We start from the raw sequence: 18,712 nt of genomic DNA on the forward strand, positions 1-18,712 counted from the left end.
AGAGTATCCTGAGGAGAGGTTTAAAAAAGGACAGAGGAGCTATCTACCATGATCGCTTGAAACTACTTGTGTTAACCTGGCAAAATGTATCATCTACAAATAACCAACTTTTCCAAAAAACAGAATCCATAAAGGAACAGATTAAAGATTTTATCATAAAAATTGGTATCAATATAGAACTCTGAGAGGGGTTCTGGCTCTCTACTGCCAACCCCTCTCTTATCCAGGGCCCAGGGGCTGGTAGGACTAGGTGGTAAACCGGGCCTCAGGCTCTGCGGCATGCAACTGGGGACAGCCAGCTGGAATGTGTTCCGCTGCAGGCCATGGGACTGCCATGGAGAGCTGTGGCATGAGGCTCCGTGCCTGAAGTTCTGGAGAGGACCGTGCCACAGGGATCCATGGCCTGGAGAGGAAGGGCACTTCAAGGCTGCAAGCTAGGGAAGCTGCTGCAAGAGAAGATGGAGAGCAAAGAAAGAGCAAGCAATGGATCTGAGGGAGGAGACCCAAGACCACAAAATTCTTTCAAAATTAGATTTTTTAAAATGTTATTTTCAAAAATAAATAAGTAGAACAAGCCTGTCATTTTGCTTAAAAATCGATGTCTTTATTATTCTTTGAGGCACATGATTTTACCAACTGTATGTCTAAATCAATGTACAAATTGACTACATGTTAACAATTAAAATAGAGACTAATGGCTCACCTCAGTATCCATCCCACAAGAAACAAACTTACTGACAGTTGTTCTGCATGAGTTTCAGGAAGAAATATTTTAAACAGAGAAAATGTTTTTTATAGGGAAAAGTGATTCCTAGAGAAAACTCAAGCAAGACTTACAGTAAAAGATAATGCCATTACTTTTATTTAAAGTGAGACATGAAAAATTAAGCATACCTGCATTTAAATTACGGAGAAAGGATAACAATAAATACGCAGTGCCCCTAACGTACTCCGTGGTCATCACAGGAACTGTTCTTTCTCTGCTACAAGGATCAGCCCGCCAAGCAGATGGCACGGACTGTGCGGGTTAACTTTACGTGTCAGCTTGACTGGCCACGGGGTGCCCAGATTAAACACTGTTTCTGGGTGTGTCTGTGAGAGTGCTTCCGAATGAGCTAGCATTTGAATCAGGGGGCTCAGTAGAGTAGACTGCCCTCCCCAATGTGGGTGGGCATCATCCAATCCATGGAGGACCTGAACACAACAAAAGGTGGAGGAAGGAGCCATTTGCTTTTTTTTTTTTCCTGTCACACAGCCTGAGCTGCAACACCTCATCTCATCTTCGCCGGCCTGGCCTGCCCCAGTTCTCAGGCCTTCAGACTCAGATTGAATGGTACCACCAGTTTTCCTGGGTCTCCAGCTTGCAGACAGCAGACTGGGGGACTTCTCAGCCTCCATAATCGCATGAGCCAATTCCTCATAATAAATCTCATAATATATATAATATATATCCTATTGGTTCTGTTTCTCTAGAGAACGTTAACCAAAACACAGATAGATCAGACAGTCTCCCCAAGTGTGAAAGAGAAATACGACCAAATTCTTACTATTCAACCACCCATGTTCCGTGACCACTATCAACCTGCTTACACCTGTTATTTTATCATCTTTTTCATCTCAATACAATTGCAATTTAATTACTGGTTGAAGTGTACAGGTTGGTTTATACTGAATGCATTTCAGGTAAGTGGTTTGCTAACGACATATGGGAAAGCAGAATAACCACATGGGTGGGCTTCCTCCCAATCCAACTTTTGCCTGTAGCCTGAAATGCCATTGATGGAGTTTAGACACTAATGACCTTTAATAACAAAGAGCCTAGGTAACCCTGACCTTATCTTCTTGATCTTTTTCTCCATTATTGCATCTGCACCCATCTTATGAGGGTCTGCAGCATCGTCACTAAACAGAAAAACTAGACATGAATATTTATTATTCCATTACATGCCTAGCACACAGGCTCATATGGTAGGTAGTTAAATATTTGCTGAAAGGAAGTGAATTTTAAAATATATATGCTTTGTCTTAAAAAAATTTCATTTTACAAAAGAAGAAAATGAAAAAGCTAAAGAAATTATATAAAAAGAAATTACATACAAGGAAACTACAGGAATAGCCTCTATACCCTGCTGTTGGCTGGCTCAAGCTCACAGGGCCTCAGGTTATAACGTATCGGGTAAGGCCTCCCCCTCGGACCTCTGAGAGCCTCCGGCAGTGTCGTAAAATATTCAGGATCACGTGAAACCTCTTGTCAACTTTCAAAGCTGTGAACTCCTTTATGTCAGCTTCCACTATAAAATAATGACCTGAAAAGAAAGACATTAGTGCTAATGTTTATAAGGACAACTTTCAAGATGCGTCTTTAATGCATTACATTGTGACTATGAATGCTATAATCATTTTTACTATCATTATCCAACCGAAGTGAGAACGGGTGTTCTTGCTAAAATAATTATCCTTTCAACTGAAGTTGCATAATGTTGAGAAACATAGCCCTGCTTACTACATCACTAGCTATCTGCTGGTACCTTCTAAACAGTTCACTTTTCAAGAGGCAATATGACACACTGGTTAAGAGAATGACACCACAGCAGCTCCATCACTTCACTGGCTGACTTTGGGCAGGCAGCTTACGCTCTCTTTGCCTAGTCTGCACAATGGGGATAACAATAGTACACAGCTCATAAGGATGCTGTGAGGACTAAGGCTCTCAGTACCCTATCTGGCACATAGTAAGTACTATATAAGCTTGACCAACTGTTATCATTACTACCCAAATTCTCAAAACACTGGGTACAGTTCCATAACAGACTCTAAGGCAATGTTTCTCAGCCTCGGCACTACAGACATTTGGAGCTAGATAATTCCTTTTTGTGGGAGGTGTCTTGTGCATTGGGCACTTTAGCAGCATCCCTGGTCTCTACCCACTAGATGCCGGCAGCACCCTCAACCTCAGTTGTAACAACCAAAAACGTCTGCAGAGATGGCCAAATGTTCCCTGGTGGGAAAACCACCCCTTGAGAAATCTCTCTCTAGATTTAGAATTTTCTAGAATTAGCTTTGTTTCTTACGATTTAACTACACTCTAAACAGCTGACATGTACACATACATATGCCATCATTTTACCTTTGGTATCCTTCGTTTCTTCATCAATAAATCTGTGATAGAGATTTCTGGTCACAGAATTCATAGACTTTTTTGGTTGATATAGGATCTTATATTTACTAACTACTGCCTTATTGATTTCTTTAATAACATCATTAATTTGACAATAGGTTAAGCGGGATTTCATGTACCTGTAAATAAGCATACGATTAATTTTTTTAAAAGAATCATTATATAAAATTATTTTCTTTGAAAAATGTTTACATATGATGACTTTATACAGTAGTAAAGCTATTAATACTCTTCATTAAAAAATTTTTATATCAACTTCCATATAAACCAGACATATCTGAAAGGCTGAAAAATTAAATAGAGACCACAACATATCAGTGCTTTCCTCGCTAGTTATAGCTAGATGCATTAATCTCAGTTCTCCACAGACAGAATTAATATTACAATTTAAAATAAGCTTTCAAATTCTGATTCAGACTGATTAATTGCAAGACAGAAGTTTATTTAAACATTTTTAAATGTTTGTGAGCAAGGGAAAGAACATTTTAAATATTAATAAATTATATAACTCATACCACTCTAGTTTTCTATAAAAACTTACCTGTTCAAAGAGAGACAGAAGGAAAAAAAGAGAAGAAGGAGAGCTTCCGAACGAGAAGGGCTGAAGTCGCGCTGCAAGGCTGCACAGCAGAGGAGGACCAACGGGTCACCATGCCCTTTTTTACTCCCTAGCTCAATTCCCTGCCAGCACCGTCTCTTTTCGCTCTAAATCCCACTCTTTCACTCCAGATCTCCCCCTTGCTTGTCCTCTCCCAGCCACCATGGAGTCTTACAACAAAAAACAGGAGACTCTCGATTTTGAGTGGTCTGCACACACCCCAACAAAACCTAATGATCTGCCTCAGTTTTTCCCTTCAACAATTGTGGATTCAGTACGTTAAACCCCGTCCTTTGCTTCTATTTTTCTAATCACAACTTCTTTAACATAAAATAATATATACATACGTTTAAAGGAAAATGTTCATATTGACCAAAACCCACTCATTTTCATTATTTGCTTCTTTTCTCAATTCATTTTTGCCCATCTGTTTTCTCTACCCACAATTTCCAAACTGTTGACACCACAGCTCTCCACAGCGCCATTCCTTTAAATCCTCTGAACCACCACCTTAACTTCCTCAATACCCATCCCCCACCTCTGCCCAGCTTTTCCACTTTAATTCCACCTTCAGTATTATATTTTTCAAAATAAATAAATAAAAGCTCCATGCTTGGAATACCTTCTTCTTTATCCCAACCTTCTAACTTCTCTCATTCATTAAATTACCCCTTAGTTTAAAAATGAATACTCTGCCACAACTATTCTAATTTCCTTCCTATAACTCTTCCTGGAAGCATTTTCTAAAGACTCTTCTCCTCTAAGGTTCCTCACAGACATGTGCTCTTCCCTTTAGCTCAGCCAATGGGCAACAATAACAATGACAATTTAAAAAACTGAATAGCATCAAACAGAATTTTCATGAAGATAAAGCTGACAATAAAGGAAATGACTGAGTGACAAAAAAAAGATTAAAGAGAAACGTCTGCCTTGTTACTAGTCTCAGAACTGTGAAACAACCAGGTATTCTTTAAGTGGCTAATAAGCATATGAAAAGACGCTGAACATCATATATTATTAGGAAACTTAAAATTAAAACAAGATACCATTATATGCCTAGTAGAATAGCTAAAATAGAAAAATCTGACAAAACTAAATGCAGGTGAGGAGGTGAAGCAACCAGAACTCTCATTCACTGCTGGGGGGAATGCAAACTGGTGCAGCCCCTTCGGAAGACAGTTTGGCAGTTTCTTACAAAGCTAAACACAGACTTACTATTTGATCCAGCAATCACTCTCCCAGGCTTTTACCCAAATAAGTTGAAAATTATGTCCATACAAAAACCTACGCAGAATGTTTACAGCAGCCTTAATCCTAATTGCTCAAAACTGAAAGCAACCAAGATGTCCTTTAACAGGTGAATGGATAAACAAACCGCGGCACATCCAGACCATGGACTATTGGTCAGCAATAAAAAGAAATGAGCTATCAAGCCACAGAGAGACATGAGAAGAATCTTAAATGCATATTACTAAGTGAAAGAATCCAGTCTGAAAAGACTACATAGTGTATGACTCCAACTGTATGACATTCTGGAAAAGACAAACTAGAGAGACAGTAAAAAGATTAGTCATCACCTGGGGCTCGGGGCAGAGAGGAAGAGGTGAAGCACAGGGCACTTCAGAGCAGTGAAACTATTCTGTATGATACTGTAATGGCGGACACATGACATTATGCATTTGTCAAAATCCACAGAATGTACAGAAAAGAGTGAACCCTACTGAAAATTGTGGACTTTAGTTAATAATGCATCTATATTGGTTTATTGGTTCTAACAAATGCTCCACACTAATGCAAGATGTTAATAGAGGAGACTGTCTCCAGGTATGAGAACACCCTGGACTATCTGTCAACTTTTATGTAAACCTAAAACTGTTCAAACAAATTAAGTTTATTAATTAAAAAATAAACAGGGGCCGGCCCTGTGCCCGAGTGGTTAAGTTCACATGCTCCACTTCAGCAGCCCAGGCTTTCTCTGATTTGGATCCTGAGCGCAGACCTAGCACTGCTCATCAGGCCACGTTGAGGCAGCATCCCACATAGCACAACCAGAAGGACCTACAACTAGAATATACAACTATGTACTGGGGGGCTTTGGGGAGAAGAAGAAGAAGAAGAAAAAAGAAGACTGGCAACAGATGTTAGCTAAGGTGCCAATCTAGGGGAACAAAAAACAAACAACAGGGGCCAGCCTGGTAGTGTAGTGGTTAAGTTCATGCACTCTGCTTCAGCAGCCTGGCATTCGCAGGTTTGGATCCTGGATGAGGACCCAGCACCGCTTGTCAGGCCACACTGTGGCAGCATCCCACATAAAATAGAGGAAGATTGGCATAGATGTTAGCTCAGGGACAATCTTCCTCACAAAAACAACAAAAACTGAGATGGACAACTCTCAAGAAAGTAAAATAATCATGTCCTTTTCCCTAAGGATTCTCCTTCTAGGTCTGTATCTTAAGGAAATAAGGAATTACAAAACAGACTCGTCTACAAGAAATTTCACTGTACCATCATTTGTAACAATGAAATCAACCCAAATATTTAATAAAGGGATGCTTAAATAACTTATAGGGTAGCCACATGATGAAATATTATACAAGTATTAAAATCCAAGTTTATATTAATGGTTAACGATGGGAAAATGCTCATGATAAAAAGCAAGTAAACTGTATTTACAGTATAACTACATTGTTGTAATAACAATCAGGAATACCTGTTATGTGAAACTAAATAAATCTGAAAGGAAATACTCATATCTGAGAGGGGAATTACAGATGAGTTATTTTCTGATGACACTTTCTAACAACATGTATTATTTGCATAATAAAAAGTAATGAGAAATGTAACAATATAAAGCTGAGAAGTTAGGCAAAGCCCTGGCATTACGAAAATGTAAAAACATGGAAATACTTACGCAGGAATGCCATTAAACTCATCAGAAGTTATAAATAGCATTTCTTTAATAGTTCTTTGTTCTTTTGGGGGCTTCTTTGTGGGTGCAGGTTCCTCGACTTTGACTGGTTCTTCAGGGTCAACATCTGCTACGTTAACACTACAGAACAGAGGTACAGATGTACAGGTAATCATCAGAATTCTGCAGCATACTAGAAAGTTTTCCCAACTGAAAATAATAAGTATCAAACACACTCATCTCGATATAACAATTTTTTAGGCAGCATTTTTTTCTATCCCTAATCCTATTGTTCATGAAGATCTCACTAGTGAAGAGAGTGCTGAAAAATTAAGTCCTCAAATCTTCAGTATAATTGTATTTGCACACCGCAAACACGATGCATCTAGCACACATGCCAAACATCTTTATCAGTTATTCCACTGCCTCCTCAAAGTCAATGTGTATAAAGTTGAACTTCACCTCTAAACAGCTTGCTGACTTCCCTATTTCTGGACATGAAAACATCAATCATCTTACACTTCTATTTTTCTAATTTATCCCATTGGTTGCTAATATCAGTCCCTGCCTGTTGCAGATTCATTTTAGTTGCCAGCAATGAGCATGGGTTACCCTTGGATTCAGTCCTGCCTAATTTTTGGAGAAAATGAAAAATCTAATATAGCTCCTACCTCACTAGCAAATGGAGTCTAGAAATAGGCTGTGGCTTCTAGGTTGTTTAACTGCCAAGGAAGGAACAGACCCGTTGCCAGCAGCAAGTCAAGCCATATTAGCTTGACTGCTCCAAAAAAGAAATGGGATACAGGAAAGAGTAGATCCAACCCAGGAGCAAGCGAAGGGAAGCCCAAGAAAGGCAGGAAGTGAGATCCCAAGATGACAGCTGAGCACCAGACAAGGAGAGCAACCAGGCCTGGTGGAGGTGGTGTGACTGAGGAGACCGCATGACTGAGGAGACGGCCATGTTGTGGGTTAAGATAAAGATGCCCAATGCTATGGCACCATCATCCTTACATGAATCCTAACATAAGACTCCACGGTGAGCCTGGCTGGTACTTGCTTGTCTTGACCATATACTAAGGAAGCTCCTCATATCTCCTTCATGCCCTGCTGTGTGTGTCAGCTGAAAATACCCATTTCAACCTAGAGGAAGGTTCTGCTTTGACCTAGCCCTGAAAGCTAGGCCCTAGTGAGTTTAGAAGAATAAAATTCTGCCTATTTTCCAGGCCATTTTCCTGCTGGATGTCCAACGTTCAGGCCACACTATAACCCTGGTGGATATCCGATGAAGACCTGCTCCTAGCATCCATTCATGACCTTGCCCATTAATTTTCTCTTTTTATAGGGAAGTTCCAAGGTACTCGACCATGTCGGGGACTCTGCTGAGCTTATCTTCTTCTGGAGACCTTGAACTGTCAGCAGTAATACGGCTCTCTTCCTACTCAGCAAGGTTCATGCCTTTCTCTCAGTTCTTCAAATTTAAATAGCACATTGTTTATGAAAACACCTATGTAAAAGTGTGATTATCATAAGTGCCAGGATTATTCTCTCTTTGATAGCGGGAGAGTCTGCAACACAAGTGTTGTAAGGTATTGGTAATATCCTATTTCTTGTTCTGACTGGTAGATACACTGATGTTTGTTTTATTACTCTTCTTTAATTTGCACTTAATAATACTTTAATCACTTTTCTGTATATATGATACATTTAAAAAATTTCTTAAAAAAGTTAAGTTATCCATGGAATGTTTTTACATACTTGGAGGCCCTTTTTAGAAATATAATTTCGGCAGCAGAAGACAGGAGAGATAGGAGTGGAGGAACGCTGGAAAGACAAAACACAGAAGCTCCCAAATCATAAAGGCAAAAGCTGATGGAAGATCTCATTCAGAGCCAGGTAATGAGAACAGAAGGGAGGCCAGGGACACACAACAGCCCACAGAGGCAGACGGAAGGCTGAGGGCTACGAGGGGGTGAGCCAGGTGGAAGATGCTGAGTTCCTGTCCACGTGATGGGAGGATGGGAACAGCAGGCATGGCTGGTTACAAGGAACCAGCGAGTTCAGTCTTAGACATGCAGAGCTGGAGGAGAGAACAGTTCATTCATCAGATTCCAGCAAGTTGGACATGTGAGAGCATGAACAGTGGTGCTGGCTACGTGTGAGTTAAACAGAGCTTGAGGAGATACCTGTAACTTAAAGAAGGGCAGGGAAAAAGGAGGCAGCCAAGTCAGATGAGGGATGACAACTAAGAAGGCACAGTCAGGTGCAGAAAATAACTTCAAAAACAAAAGATGGACAGCAAATAAAATCTGAAAAGAAAAATCTCGGCCGAGGAGCGATGTTTGACCTCTTTGTGACCTTCAAGAAATCCATTTCATAAGTGTGGCAGTAATAACAGCCAAAAGCCAGATTTCAAGGACTCTGGGAAAAAGGGGAGGCACAAACATATATTGGCAGTGAACGGAGATAGGACAGTAGCTTGAGAGGGAAAGCAGAACTAAGTTTCATTCCTTTGGCTTCTTTTAAGATGAGAAGCTCATTAAGATTATTTCTACCCTAAGGCAGTGGTTCTCAAGGGTCAGGGGAGGTTTTGGCCCCCAGAGGACATAAGGCATTGTCACAACTGGGTGGGGCTGGGGTGGGGTGCTACTGATATCTAGCTGGTGGAGATCAAGGATGCTACTAAAGACCCCATTCTCACAGCAGAGAATTATCTGGCCTAAAATGTCAATAGAGCCGAGGTTGACAAACTCTGCTTTAAGGAAAAGAAATGAGAAAAAGTGGCCAAAGAGAGCCTGGAAGAGACTCACCCTTGGGAAAGAGGTGACATTTTCTTCAGAGACAGCAGGATAAGAAAACTGGTGAAGACAGGGAGATATTATTTCTAGAGTAAGTGACAAAAAAACTAGATAATTACTAACAAAACTGCAAGTACACGAAAAAGCAAAAAGACTTAAGGTGTTTGTTTTAATAGGTTTACTAATCCAGATAGCAAGAGTAATTATACGCAGACTTACAAGTTCTTGGTTACTGTTACTTGAGGCAAATGGGGAGGAATGTTTTCTTTGAGATGTTCCACATCTTTATAATCTTCTTCGAGAGATTCATAGAGTTCCTAAAATTTAAAAAATGCTCACAAATAAGCATCTTTCTCGCCTGTGAGTGTTTTAAGATGTTATAAAGAGCATGAAAGGCTGTGAACCACCATCACAACGATTGTGTGTTCAGAACACAAAAGGGATGGAAAAGCACTGAATGCAGCAATATTATAAAAAGAGCTCTTCGGTTTCTAGAGCTGTTTTTAGAAGGCACTATATTATCTTTCTCTACTGGGTTTTCCCAGAGAACTGCTAGAATCACATTACAACAGGAAAAACTGGCATTGAATTCTTTCTATTTTAGCTCTTTCTTTAGTATTTTACTTCAACTTGGGATGCAACTGAAAAACATATGAAAGATTTACGTTCATCATCCTGGTAAATTGCTTTTGTTGACTTAGCAAACCTTCCCCAGTGTTATCTGCACACAGCGCCAGAGTGAAAATGCCTGCAAGCACGAGATGCTGCTTGGAGTGATTTCCATTGCTGACATGCACATATTCCAGCTTAATGAAAATTTCTACTTGGTCATAACTGCTTGTGTTAACTTCCACTAGAACTTGAGACTATGAAGTCATACAAATTTAATAAGGAAAATATTTGGCACCTTTGGATTCCTGTTATCTGATTCTCAATCACAACGTGAAGAAAAATTCCAAATAGCCTTCCATTCTGAGTTGAATACTCTCTAGGCCAACACCTAACGCTGGAAATTCTTGGGCAGATTAGAACTGAAATCAATATCGATTTCTATTTTGAATTTATATGACATCTTTCTTTTGAAGAGCTGAATGATGCTCATAGACAATAATTTCATTTCAACTACTAGTAAGATAGGCATAATCATGCTCATTCCTATAGCTGAAAAATTTTTCAGACCATAGGGATTACCAGGCTGAAAGGGACCGTAGAGGCCACCTTGTTCAATCTCACTGAACACATCAGCGGCTCTAACAGCATGAGATAATTATGGCATGGATCGAGTATTTTTCCAAAAGAAAGTACACAAGCACTTTAATTAGTTAAAGTCAACTAGAAGGCTTATTTAGAACAAAGCATGCATGAGAATGAGGCTCAAGTCTTACTTTACTTGAAAACGCGAATAATGCATTTTATAGAAATACAGAAATTCAGAATAGAAGAGACCTAAGGAATAGTTCAGTATGACCCATTATTAACCAAATGAGGACCCTGAGACCCCCAACAGGTAAAATGGCTTTCTCAGGGTGGCAGAGGCTGCTAAGGGCAGCCAGGGTGAGAATCCACATCTCCTCACCCCAGGGCAGGTGTCCCTTTCACACTACTCTCCCAGGATATCATTTGTTTAAATTAAACCTACCAAGAATTATCTAGGAAATCCTCCTTTTTAGTAAAGTTGAATTCCATTGGCTACCAGCATGAAGAAAGAAATACCTCTCATGCTCTGGAGTCCTTTTACTGGGAAAATAAAATGCAAATGGCACCCTATACCATTAATAATAATTCACAAAGCTAAGAACATTATAAATCCTTAAGAATTCCCTGGTGATTAGGGAGTTTGTACTTACTGCCTTTTAATTTTGTTTCTTCCCAAGAATAACATTACCTTGAGTGAACTGTTGGTTTGTTCTTGAAACTGAATTTCCAATTCCAATTTATTTAGAAGTTCATTTACCACAATGATCTCATCTCCTATTTTATTTAATATGGTCTTCAAGGTAGGTTCTTGGCCTATTAATAAACAAAGACAAAATGGGAACAAAGCGTATAGAAAAGCAGTAACACACAAGTACCCAATTGAACTCTTGGAACACACAACTTTACCAAGGGAGAGCCTGGAGGGTGGAGAAAGGACTGCTGATTCAGCCCCTAGGACCTGTCTCCATGGATAATCTTAAGACCTCATTTCCAAGCAGCATGGAAGACAAGGAAGGGAGAGGTAAATACAAAGTATCCCCCGAGTGTTTTGTTTCTGGCAAATTCCTTCACTGTAATAAAACACCTAGAAATGTTATATAAAATAAACACCCATGTACACGCATAGCTGAGCTTTCATGAGAATAAGGTAAATCCCCAAGGGCCCCAATGTGAAGAGAGAACCATAGAGCAGGCGGTATGTTGATAATGGGCAAAAGAGAAAGAGCTTGGGACTTCAAAGCACAGGGTGTTGGAAGTGAGAATCCCAAATGAGGCCAGGACCTCTCTTCACCGGATGTATCTTCAGTGAAAACGCAACCTGAAAAATTCCAATCACTGGCCAGGGAGGTGAGATTATGTTTTAGACTAGCCCTCAAGTGTGTGTGGGAGGTGGGGGAGAGCTCCCCTTCAGAATCTCTAATAGAGGTTTAGGATTCATAGATACGCTGTCCACACTATTCTGAATCCCCAAGCAGAGAGAATAACATAAAAACTCACAGGCTGGTGATGACCCCAAGGTGCCTGGCAGAAACAAAACCAGATGTTTATAAAGTAGCATGCTGTCTTACTCCCAACCCCACCTCCTAGCCCCTCTGTCTAGCTTCATGGATTTGAGGATGGGAAAACCAGAGTACTCTCCTCTCTAGAAATAAAAGTAGTAGTAAAAAAAACTTTTTTAAAGGGCAGATCTAAAGCACAAAAGACTATCCTGATAATCAAATCTTTCCTTCTTCACCTCCAGCAACTAAACAATGAAATACACATAAGTAAAAGCACAATTTGACCTTTATCTGTAGATTATGGAGGCAGTAGAGTGAAACGGCTAGAAGCCCCAGGCCTGAAGTCAGAGAAACCAGTACCTATCTCAGGTTACTGTGAAGATAAGTGAAAAAGTACATAAGCTGGCCTTAGCACTGTGTCTGGAACCTAGCAAAGCATCAGTAAAGGCTGACTGCTATTCAGCATCATAACGAGAAGTAGTGTATTATTCTATCTAACAGAGCAATGCTAATTGTATTTGACACTAGGCTCATAACAACTAAAACACATTAATAAGTAAATGAGAGTATCGATGTGTCTACTGAGATTAATTTCAGATGGTCAGACAACTACAGGCATACCTCGGAGATATTGCAGGCTCGGTTCCAGACCACAGCAATAAAGCGAGTCACAAACTTTTCTGTTTCCCAGTGCATATAAAAGTCATGTTTACACTATACTGTAGTCAATTAAGTGTGCAATAGCATTATGTCTAAAAAAATGTACATATCTTAATTAAAAGATACTTTATTGCTAAAAAATGCTAACCACCATCTGAGTCTTCAGCGAGTAGTAATCTTTTTGCTGGTGGACGGTCTTGTAAAAAATGCAGTATCTGGGAAGTGCAATAAAGCAAAATGCAATAAAATGAGGTATGCCTGTAAATGGATCTCATTCCTGTGCACTGCTATCTCAACCTTTAGTCACCTAATTTTAGGGTCTTGTTTACTGATCTGTAGTAATATAATCAATCGAGCAAATTCACGACCTTTTATACTAGTGATCTAGTAAATCACAGCAAAGTGGCAAACAAATTACTGGACTTTATTAAATAGGTATGGAACCAAACAAATGACTCTCTCCACACACAAATGACAGTCACCCAGTGTGCAGTAATCTAATAGGTCGGCTTCAGCCAGGCCTCATGCTTCCTCATGCTTTGGTGAAGTCATTTAAACTTAAGGTTTGATAGTTGTCTAGATTTCCAAATTATATCTTTTTATCCAACAGTAATCATGCCCTCAGAAACAGAATCTAAACAAGGATAATTATTTGTAAAGGAAAAAACTCAGTTTTCCACCTCCTATGTAGGGAAAAACCCAGTTCTTCCCACTATGTCTTACTTCCCTGTGTGTCCTTTACCTTCCAGAGAACACTTCACTTTTGACACTTCTGGTCACAAAATTGGGGGGGGGGGGGCCTCACAACAAGCAATTCTCTGTGACACCAGTGGGTGTCCTACAATTCAACTCAATTCTGACTCTATCTACCGAGAGATAGCATCAGATCCCACAGGTTAAGGACTTAGTCCCACAAGACCGTCCACCCACCCCTTTCAGATGCCCATCGCCAAGTCCAGGTTGCTACCTGTGCTTATGACCAACTGGCTATAAATCAGAGGTTCCCACAACTCCCTCCTCAGGTTCAATTACTTTGCTAGAGCAGCTCAGAGAACTCGGGAAAACAGTTGACTTATTTCAAAGGAACATGATACAGGATACAGATGAACATCCACTGGAAGAGAAGCACAGGGCAAGGGATGTGGGAAGGGGCAGAGAGCTACCCTGCCCTCTCTGAGGGTACCACTCTCCCAGTACCTCCAGCTGTTCCCCAACCTGGAAGCTCTCCAAGAACCTCATACTTTTGGGGTTTTAGGAGGCTTCATGATGAAGTCATGATCTATCACTAACTCTATTTTTAGACCTTCTCCCTTACCAAGAGAATACGAGACGGGGCTGAAAATTCCAAACTTCTAATCATGGTTTGGTCTTTCTGGTGACCAGCTCTCATCCAGGGGCCATCCAGAAGCCCACTCAGAGTTGCCTCTTTAGAACAAAAAACACTCCTATTACCCAGGAAATTATAAGGGTTTCAGGAGCCCTGTGTCAGGAACTGAGGTCAAAGACCAGATATTAGAACAAAAGATACTCCCACTGTTCTTATCACTTAGGAAACTACAAGAGTTTTAGGAGCTCTGTGTCAGGAACTGGGGGCAGAGACCAATATATATATTTCTTATTGTAAACCACCGCATCATATCATTAAAAATCTAGGGGCCAGCCCTGCAGCCTAGTAGTTAAGTTTAGCACACTCTGCTTTTGTGGCCCAGGTTCAGTTCCTGGGGCACAGACCTACATCACTCGTTGGCAGCCATGCTCTGGCAGCGACCCACATACAAAATAGAGGAAGACTGGCACAGATGTCAGCTCAAAGTGAATCTTCCTCAGCAAAAAAAAAAAAAAAAACTAAACTAAACTAAATGTCCTTTTTAGATTTTTCAATAAAAGTGGCATAGAAATACAAAGAGTACTAGACTGGGAATCAGGACACAGAAACTGGTCTCAACCACTACTCATGAGCTGGGGGACCTGGGCAAGTCACCTGACTCCTGAGAGTCTCAGTTTCCTCCAGTGTGACATGAGGGGGCTGGAGAAGATGAACCCACAGTTCCTTCGGCTTTAACTTTCTAGAGCGTACGTGAGCCATAGACTGTAAGATGGATGAGGCTCCTTTATTAGAGGTTCTCAACAAGGGATGCAGAATATCAGAGTCCCTAGGAGGACATGCATAGTTCAAACGGGCATTCCAACATTATAATTTCATGTTTGAAAAAATTTTTTAAATTATCAATTCATAATACAAACTACAGTAAAAATTCAACACGATCTTCCCAGCAGATGGAGTTCTGCCTATCAATAAATCTTAAACTCTCCTAGATAGGGCTGGGGAGCAGCACATCATTTTTATTAACATTTTTCCAGACTTGACAAGGATCACTTACTTCTTTGCACTTCCATTGCATCATTCTCTCAGTGCTTCAAAATATTTTGGAAGATGGTTACAACCTCCAAGTTTCTGGATGATTAAAAAACTGATTTTATTTTCAATTAGTTGTTTCCCAGTGATACATAGTGATAACCTTCCTCCAAAGCGGGCTGTAAGATGGGTTATGAGCTCCTAGCTCCCTGGGTTTTTTCCACTTTTGTTTTTATTCCTTACCTTTCAGTATCTCCATTTAGCTATAGAACCACAAATGCCACATAACCTTCACATCTTACTAATATGTTTTGTGCGTCTCAGAAAAATGTAAGTAAATAAATCTAATTAATATCCAGGCCATTGTTCAATGTAACTTACATTTTAGTATTCTCCGCAATATTCAAAATATGGATGCTGGCAAGCTTTAAACGTCACTATTCAAAACTTAAAGTTACCTTTCTAAGATACATTAATTTAACTAGGCATAAGATATTCAAAGTGGAACAATACCCAAAATGCATTTTGTAGGTACAAAGTCAGTGCAATTTGTCTTTACTTACCACAGTTTCTTAATGACAGAGTTTTTTTAATATGGCCAATCTTTTCATTAATATGAGAGCATAATTGTTCCAGATCTGAGGAGGCCATCCTTTAAGGCTCTGAGGAAAAAAATATATAAACATGTTTATTAAAATTTTTTTTAAAAACACAAACTTCTGTTCACTTTCAAAATCCAATAGTAAATATCCAGTAAATCACACCTCCTTGAAAGGTAAGTACAAAAACTCAAGAGTAATTTCTTTCAATTCTACAAAATTCACTTTCCAACCAACGTCCAGTACTGACCTGTCTTAGAACCTTCTATAATCAATGCATTCCAAACCAAGGTACAAAGGATAAACTTGCATCATTTCCCTAAGGATTAGGGGGACAAATCCACTGTTTATATATAAAGACAACATTGGTATTTTCTTTAAAAGTACAAAATACACAAGAATTTTAAGGAAAAATACAGTAAGTTCCAAGAAACGGGTCCAGGTAAGCATTTCTCCTATGCTGGGGGCGGGGGGGATTAGGGCTTTACTCTTTGAGGTCGGTAAGGAGGCGGAGGGAGGGGGAAGGAAGGAGTCAGTTACATCTACCCCGAGGGTAGGTGAGGTCTAAAGCAGCTAAAGGTGGTCTAAATGTGGGGGAGGTCCAGCCGACCCAGCGCAGGACCGTCAAGCCCCGCTCCTCCGCCCCGCCCGCGCGACCCTGCATATCCTACCTCGCCCAAGCAATGCCTTCCGCCTACTTCCGAGGGGGGGATCCCCACATCAGACTCCAACCTCTTGCGGGTCTGGGAGCAAAAGAGCCCATTCGATACCTGGCTGCCAGCCGCGGAGACCCCCGTCTCGGCCGGAAGCCCGTGATCGCGAGACGTGACTCCGGGAACGAAATTCAAACTGCCCGCCGGGACCCGGCGCCGCGCAGGCGCACATCGACGCTCCCGGAACGCCGGCTCAGCGGCTACACGCGTTTCCGAGTAGTCCAGGACCACAGCTGGCCGGGGCCTGAGGCGGGGCCGGGGGCGTGGCCGGACGGGGAAAAGGCGGGGCTGGGTCGGCTTTGGCGCGAAATGCTGCAGGGCTGGTGCCCCTCCCACTCCGGGGGTCACGGGTGATCTCAGCCGCCCAATGCTGACCGCGGCCCAGTCCGAGGCCGAGCGGTCCAGGGATCAAACGGCGAGCTAGAACAGTGGGTCTCCAAATTCGCTGCATGTTAGAATTAACAGGGCCAGCTTTCACAAATTCCAGTGCCTAGGCCGTACCCCAAGTCAATGAAATCAGACAGTCTGGAAGTGAGATCCAAGCCTTAATATTTTTTATAACACTACAGATAATTCCAAAAAGAAGCCAAGTTTGTGAGCCAGAAGACAGGGACCCTGTCTTCGTGCGGTCTACAGCTTCTGTAAGGGCTAGTGAAATTTAAAACAAGAAAAAGGTGTAATTCTCTCTGTTGAAAAAAAGGGGAAAGCATTCCAGGGCTGGTGTGGCAGCTCTACAGTCATCAAGTGTCAAAGTTCTTTCCATCTTTGGGCGCTACCCTTCAAATTATCATGCGTGCTGGCCTTGAGATTGCCTTTGATACAAGATGACTGCCAGTTGCTGTCCTCAGGTTCCTGTCCAGGCAGCAGAAAAGAGTGAAGAGTAACAGGCTTACCTGCCAGTTAAGCCAGCTACTTTAAAGAGTTTCTCTGGAAGCCACACGCAGTGGCGTCTATCTGCTTTTCACGCACACCTGCAAGGGAGACTGGAAAAGAAAAATCATTAAAAAATAACCTGATCTGCAGGAAGTAGGTGTCTTTGAGGGCCAGGAGGAGCATTATTCTGCTTTCCACAATTACTTGTGTCACTTTAAAAAAACACATTGAAGAGACAAAATTGGCCCATTAGCAGCAACGTGGATGGACCTCGAGGGTATTATGTTAAGCGAAATAAGCCAGTCAGAGAAAGACGAACTCTATATGACTCCACTCATAGGTGGAAGTTAACATATTGACAAGGAGATCTGATCGGTGGTTACCAGGGAAAATGGGGGGTGGGGGGAGGGCACAAAGGGGGAAGAGGTGTACCCACAACATGACTAACAATAATGTACAACTGAAATCTCACAAGGTTGTAATCTATCATAACATTAATAAAAAAAAAACACATTGAAGAATTCTTATATAATAAAATTTTTCTCATCACTAAAAAAAAAAAAAAAAAAAAAAAAAAATAACCTGATCTGGATAGTTACATTGCATCCTCAACAATACAGGGATTCTGTTTGTAAGGCAGAACAAAAGCGTAGATTCTGGGTAGGCCACTAGTAGTCTTGGTCAATTCTACTTGTTACTTTGATTATGGAAAATTTCAAACATGTAAAGTTAGAAAAGTATAATGAACCTCATGCTCAACTCATCACCCAGCTTCCACCATTATTAACTTATTGCAAGTCTTGTTTCATCTATACCGCCTTGCCTCCCATCCCTTGCTTACTGGAATATTTTGAAGCAAATCTCAAACATTGTATTTTTTATCCAAAAATATTTCCATATTTATCTCCCAACAATAGAAACGTTTTAAACATTACCATGTTAGTATTATCACATATTTTAACAATTATTCCTGAATAACAAACATCCAGTCAATGTTCAATTTCCCCCGATTATATATAAAGTATTTATTTAAAAACATTGGTTTGTTTGAATTAGAATCCAAACAAGATTTAAACATTGTTATTTGGTTGATACATTTTTTTAAGTCTTTTAATCTTGACACACTTACTTATTTAGAGCTAAATTCCTTTAGCAGGAACAAAACCTTTCATTGTAGGACTAGATGTGAGGCTTAAACTGTCAATACTCTAGGAAAAATAACACAATAACAGAAATTCACCCTGCAGCATCAAGGACAAACACTATCAGATTATTTCCCCTGAGAAAATAAATAGGAAGAAGAGAGCACAAAGGCACTAAATACAAGAGGAGGGGG

At 40.6% G+C, this 18,712-nt stretch overlaps 1 protein-coding gene across 4 annotated transcripts; it reads right to left on the reverse strand.

Moving 5' to 3' along the window:
- Window positions 1–586: 586 nt before the first annotated feature.
- SKA1 (spindle and kinetochore associated complex subunit 1) lies at window positions 587–16,700 on the reverse strand. 4 transcript variants are annotated; one of them, XM_044774736.2, is made up of 8 exons: window positions 16,561–16,700; window positions 15,755–15,853; window positions 11,365–11,489; window positions 9,699–9,796; window positions 9,492–9,539; window positions 6,688–6,825; window positions 3,128–3,297; window positions 593–2,306 (listed from the first exon to the last, which is right to left on the reverse strand). In XM_044774736.2, exons 2-8 carry the CDS (start codon window positions 15,840–15,842, stop codon window positions 2,158–2,160), a joined length of 816 nt encoding a protein of 271 aa, XP_044630671.1. In that variant the 5' UTR covers window positions 15,843–15,853; window positions 16,561–16,700; the 3' UTR covers window positions 593–2,157. The 4 variants fall into 4 exon arrangements, with proteins under 4 accessions (XP_070369148.1, XP_014702109.1, XP_044630671.1 ...); XM_044774735.2 differs by having other exon boundaries at window positions 16,462–16,612; XM_070513047.1 differs by lacking the exon at window positions 9,492–9,539 and having other exon boundaries at window positions 587–2,306.
- Between the last annotated feature and the right edge of the window lie 2,012 nt (window positions 16,701–18,712).

This window comes from Equus asinus, chromosome 7, assembly GCF_041296235.1.
Source record: "Equus asinus isolate D_3611 breed Donkey chromosome 7, EquAss-T2T_v2, whole genome shotgun sequence".
Taxonomy (NCBI): Eukaryota; Metazoa; Chordata; class Mammalia; order Perissodactyla; family Equidae; genus Equus; species Equus asinus.

Coding starts and splice junctions, on each gene's coding strand:
- SKA1 (XM_044774736.2), bottom strand. CDS start 15,842: ATGGCCTCCTCAGATCTGGAACAATTATGCTCTCATATTAATGAAAAG. Junction 9,540..9,698: donor GTAACAGTAACCAAGAACTT/GTAAGTCTGCGT, acceptor TGTCTTCACCAG/TTTTCTTATCCTGCTGTCTC. Junction 3,298..6,687: donor GAGTTTAATGGCATTCCTGC/GTAAGTATTTCC, acceptor GCTTATTTACAG/GTACATGAAATCCCGCTTAA.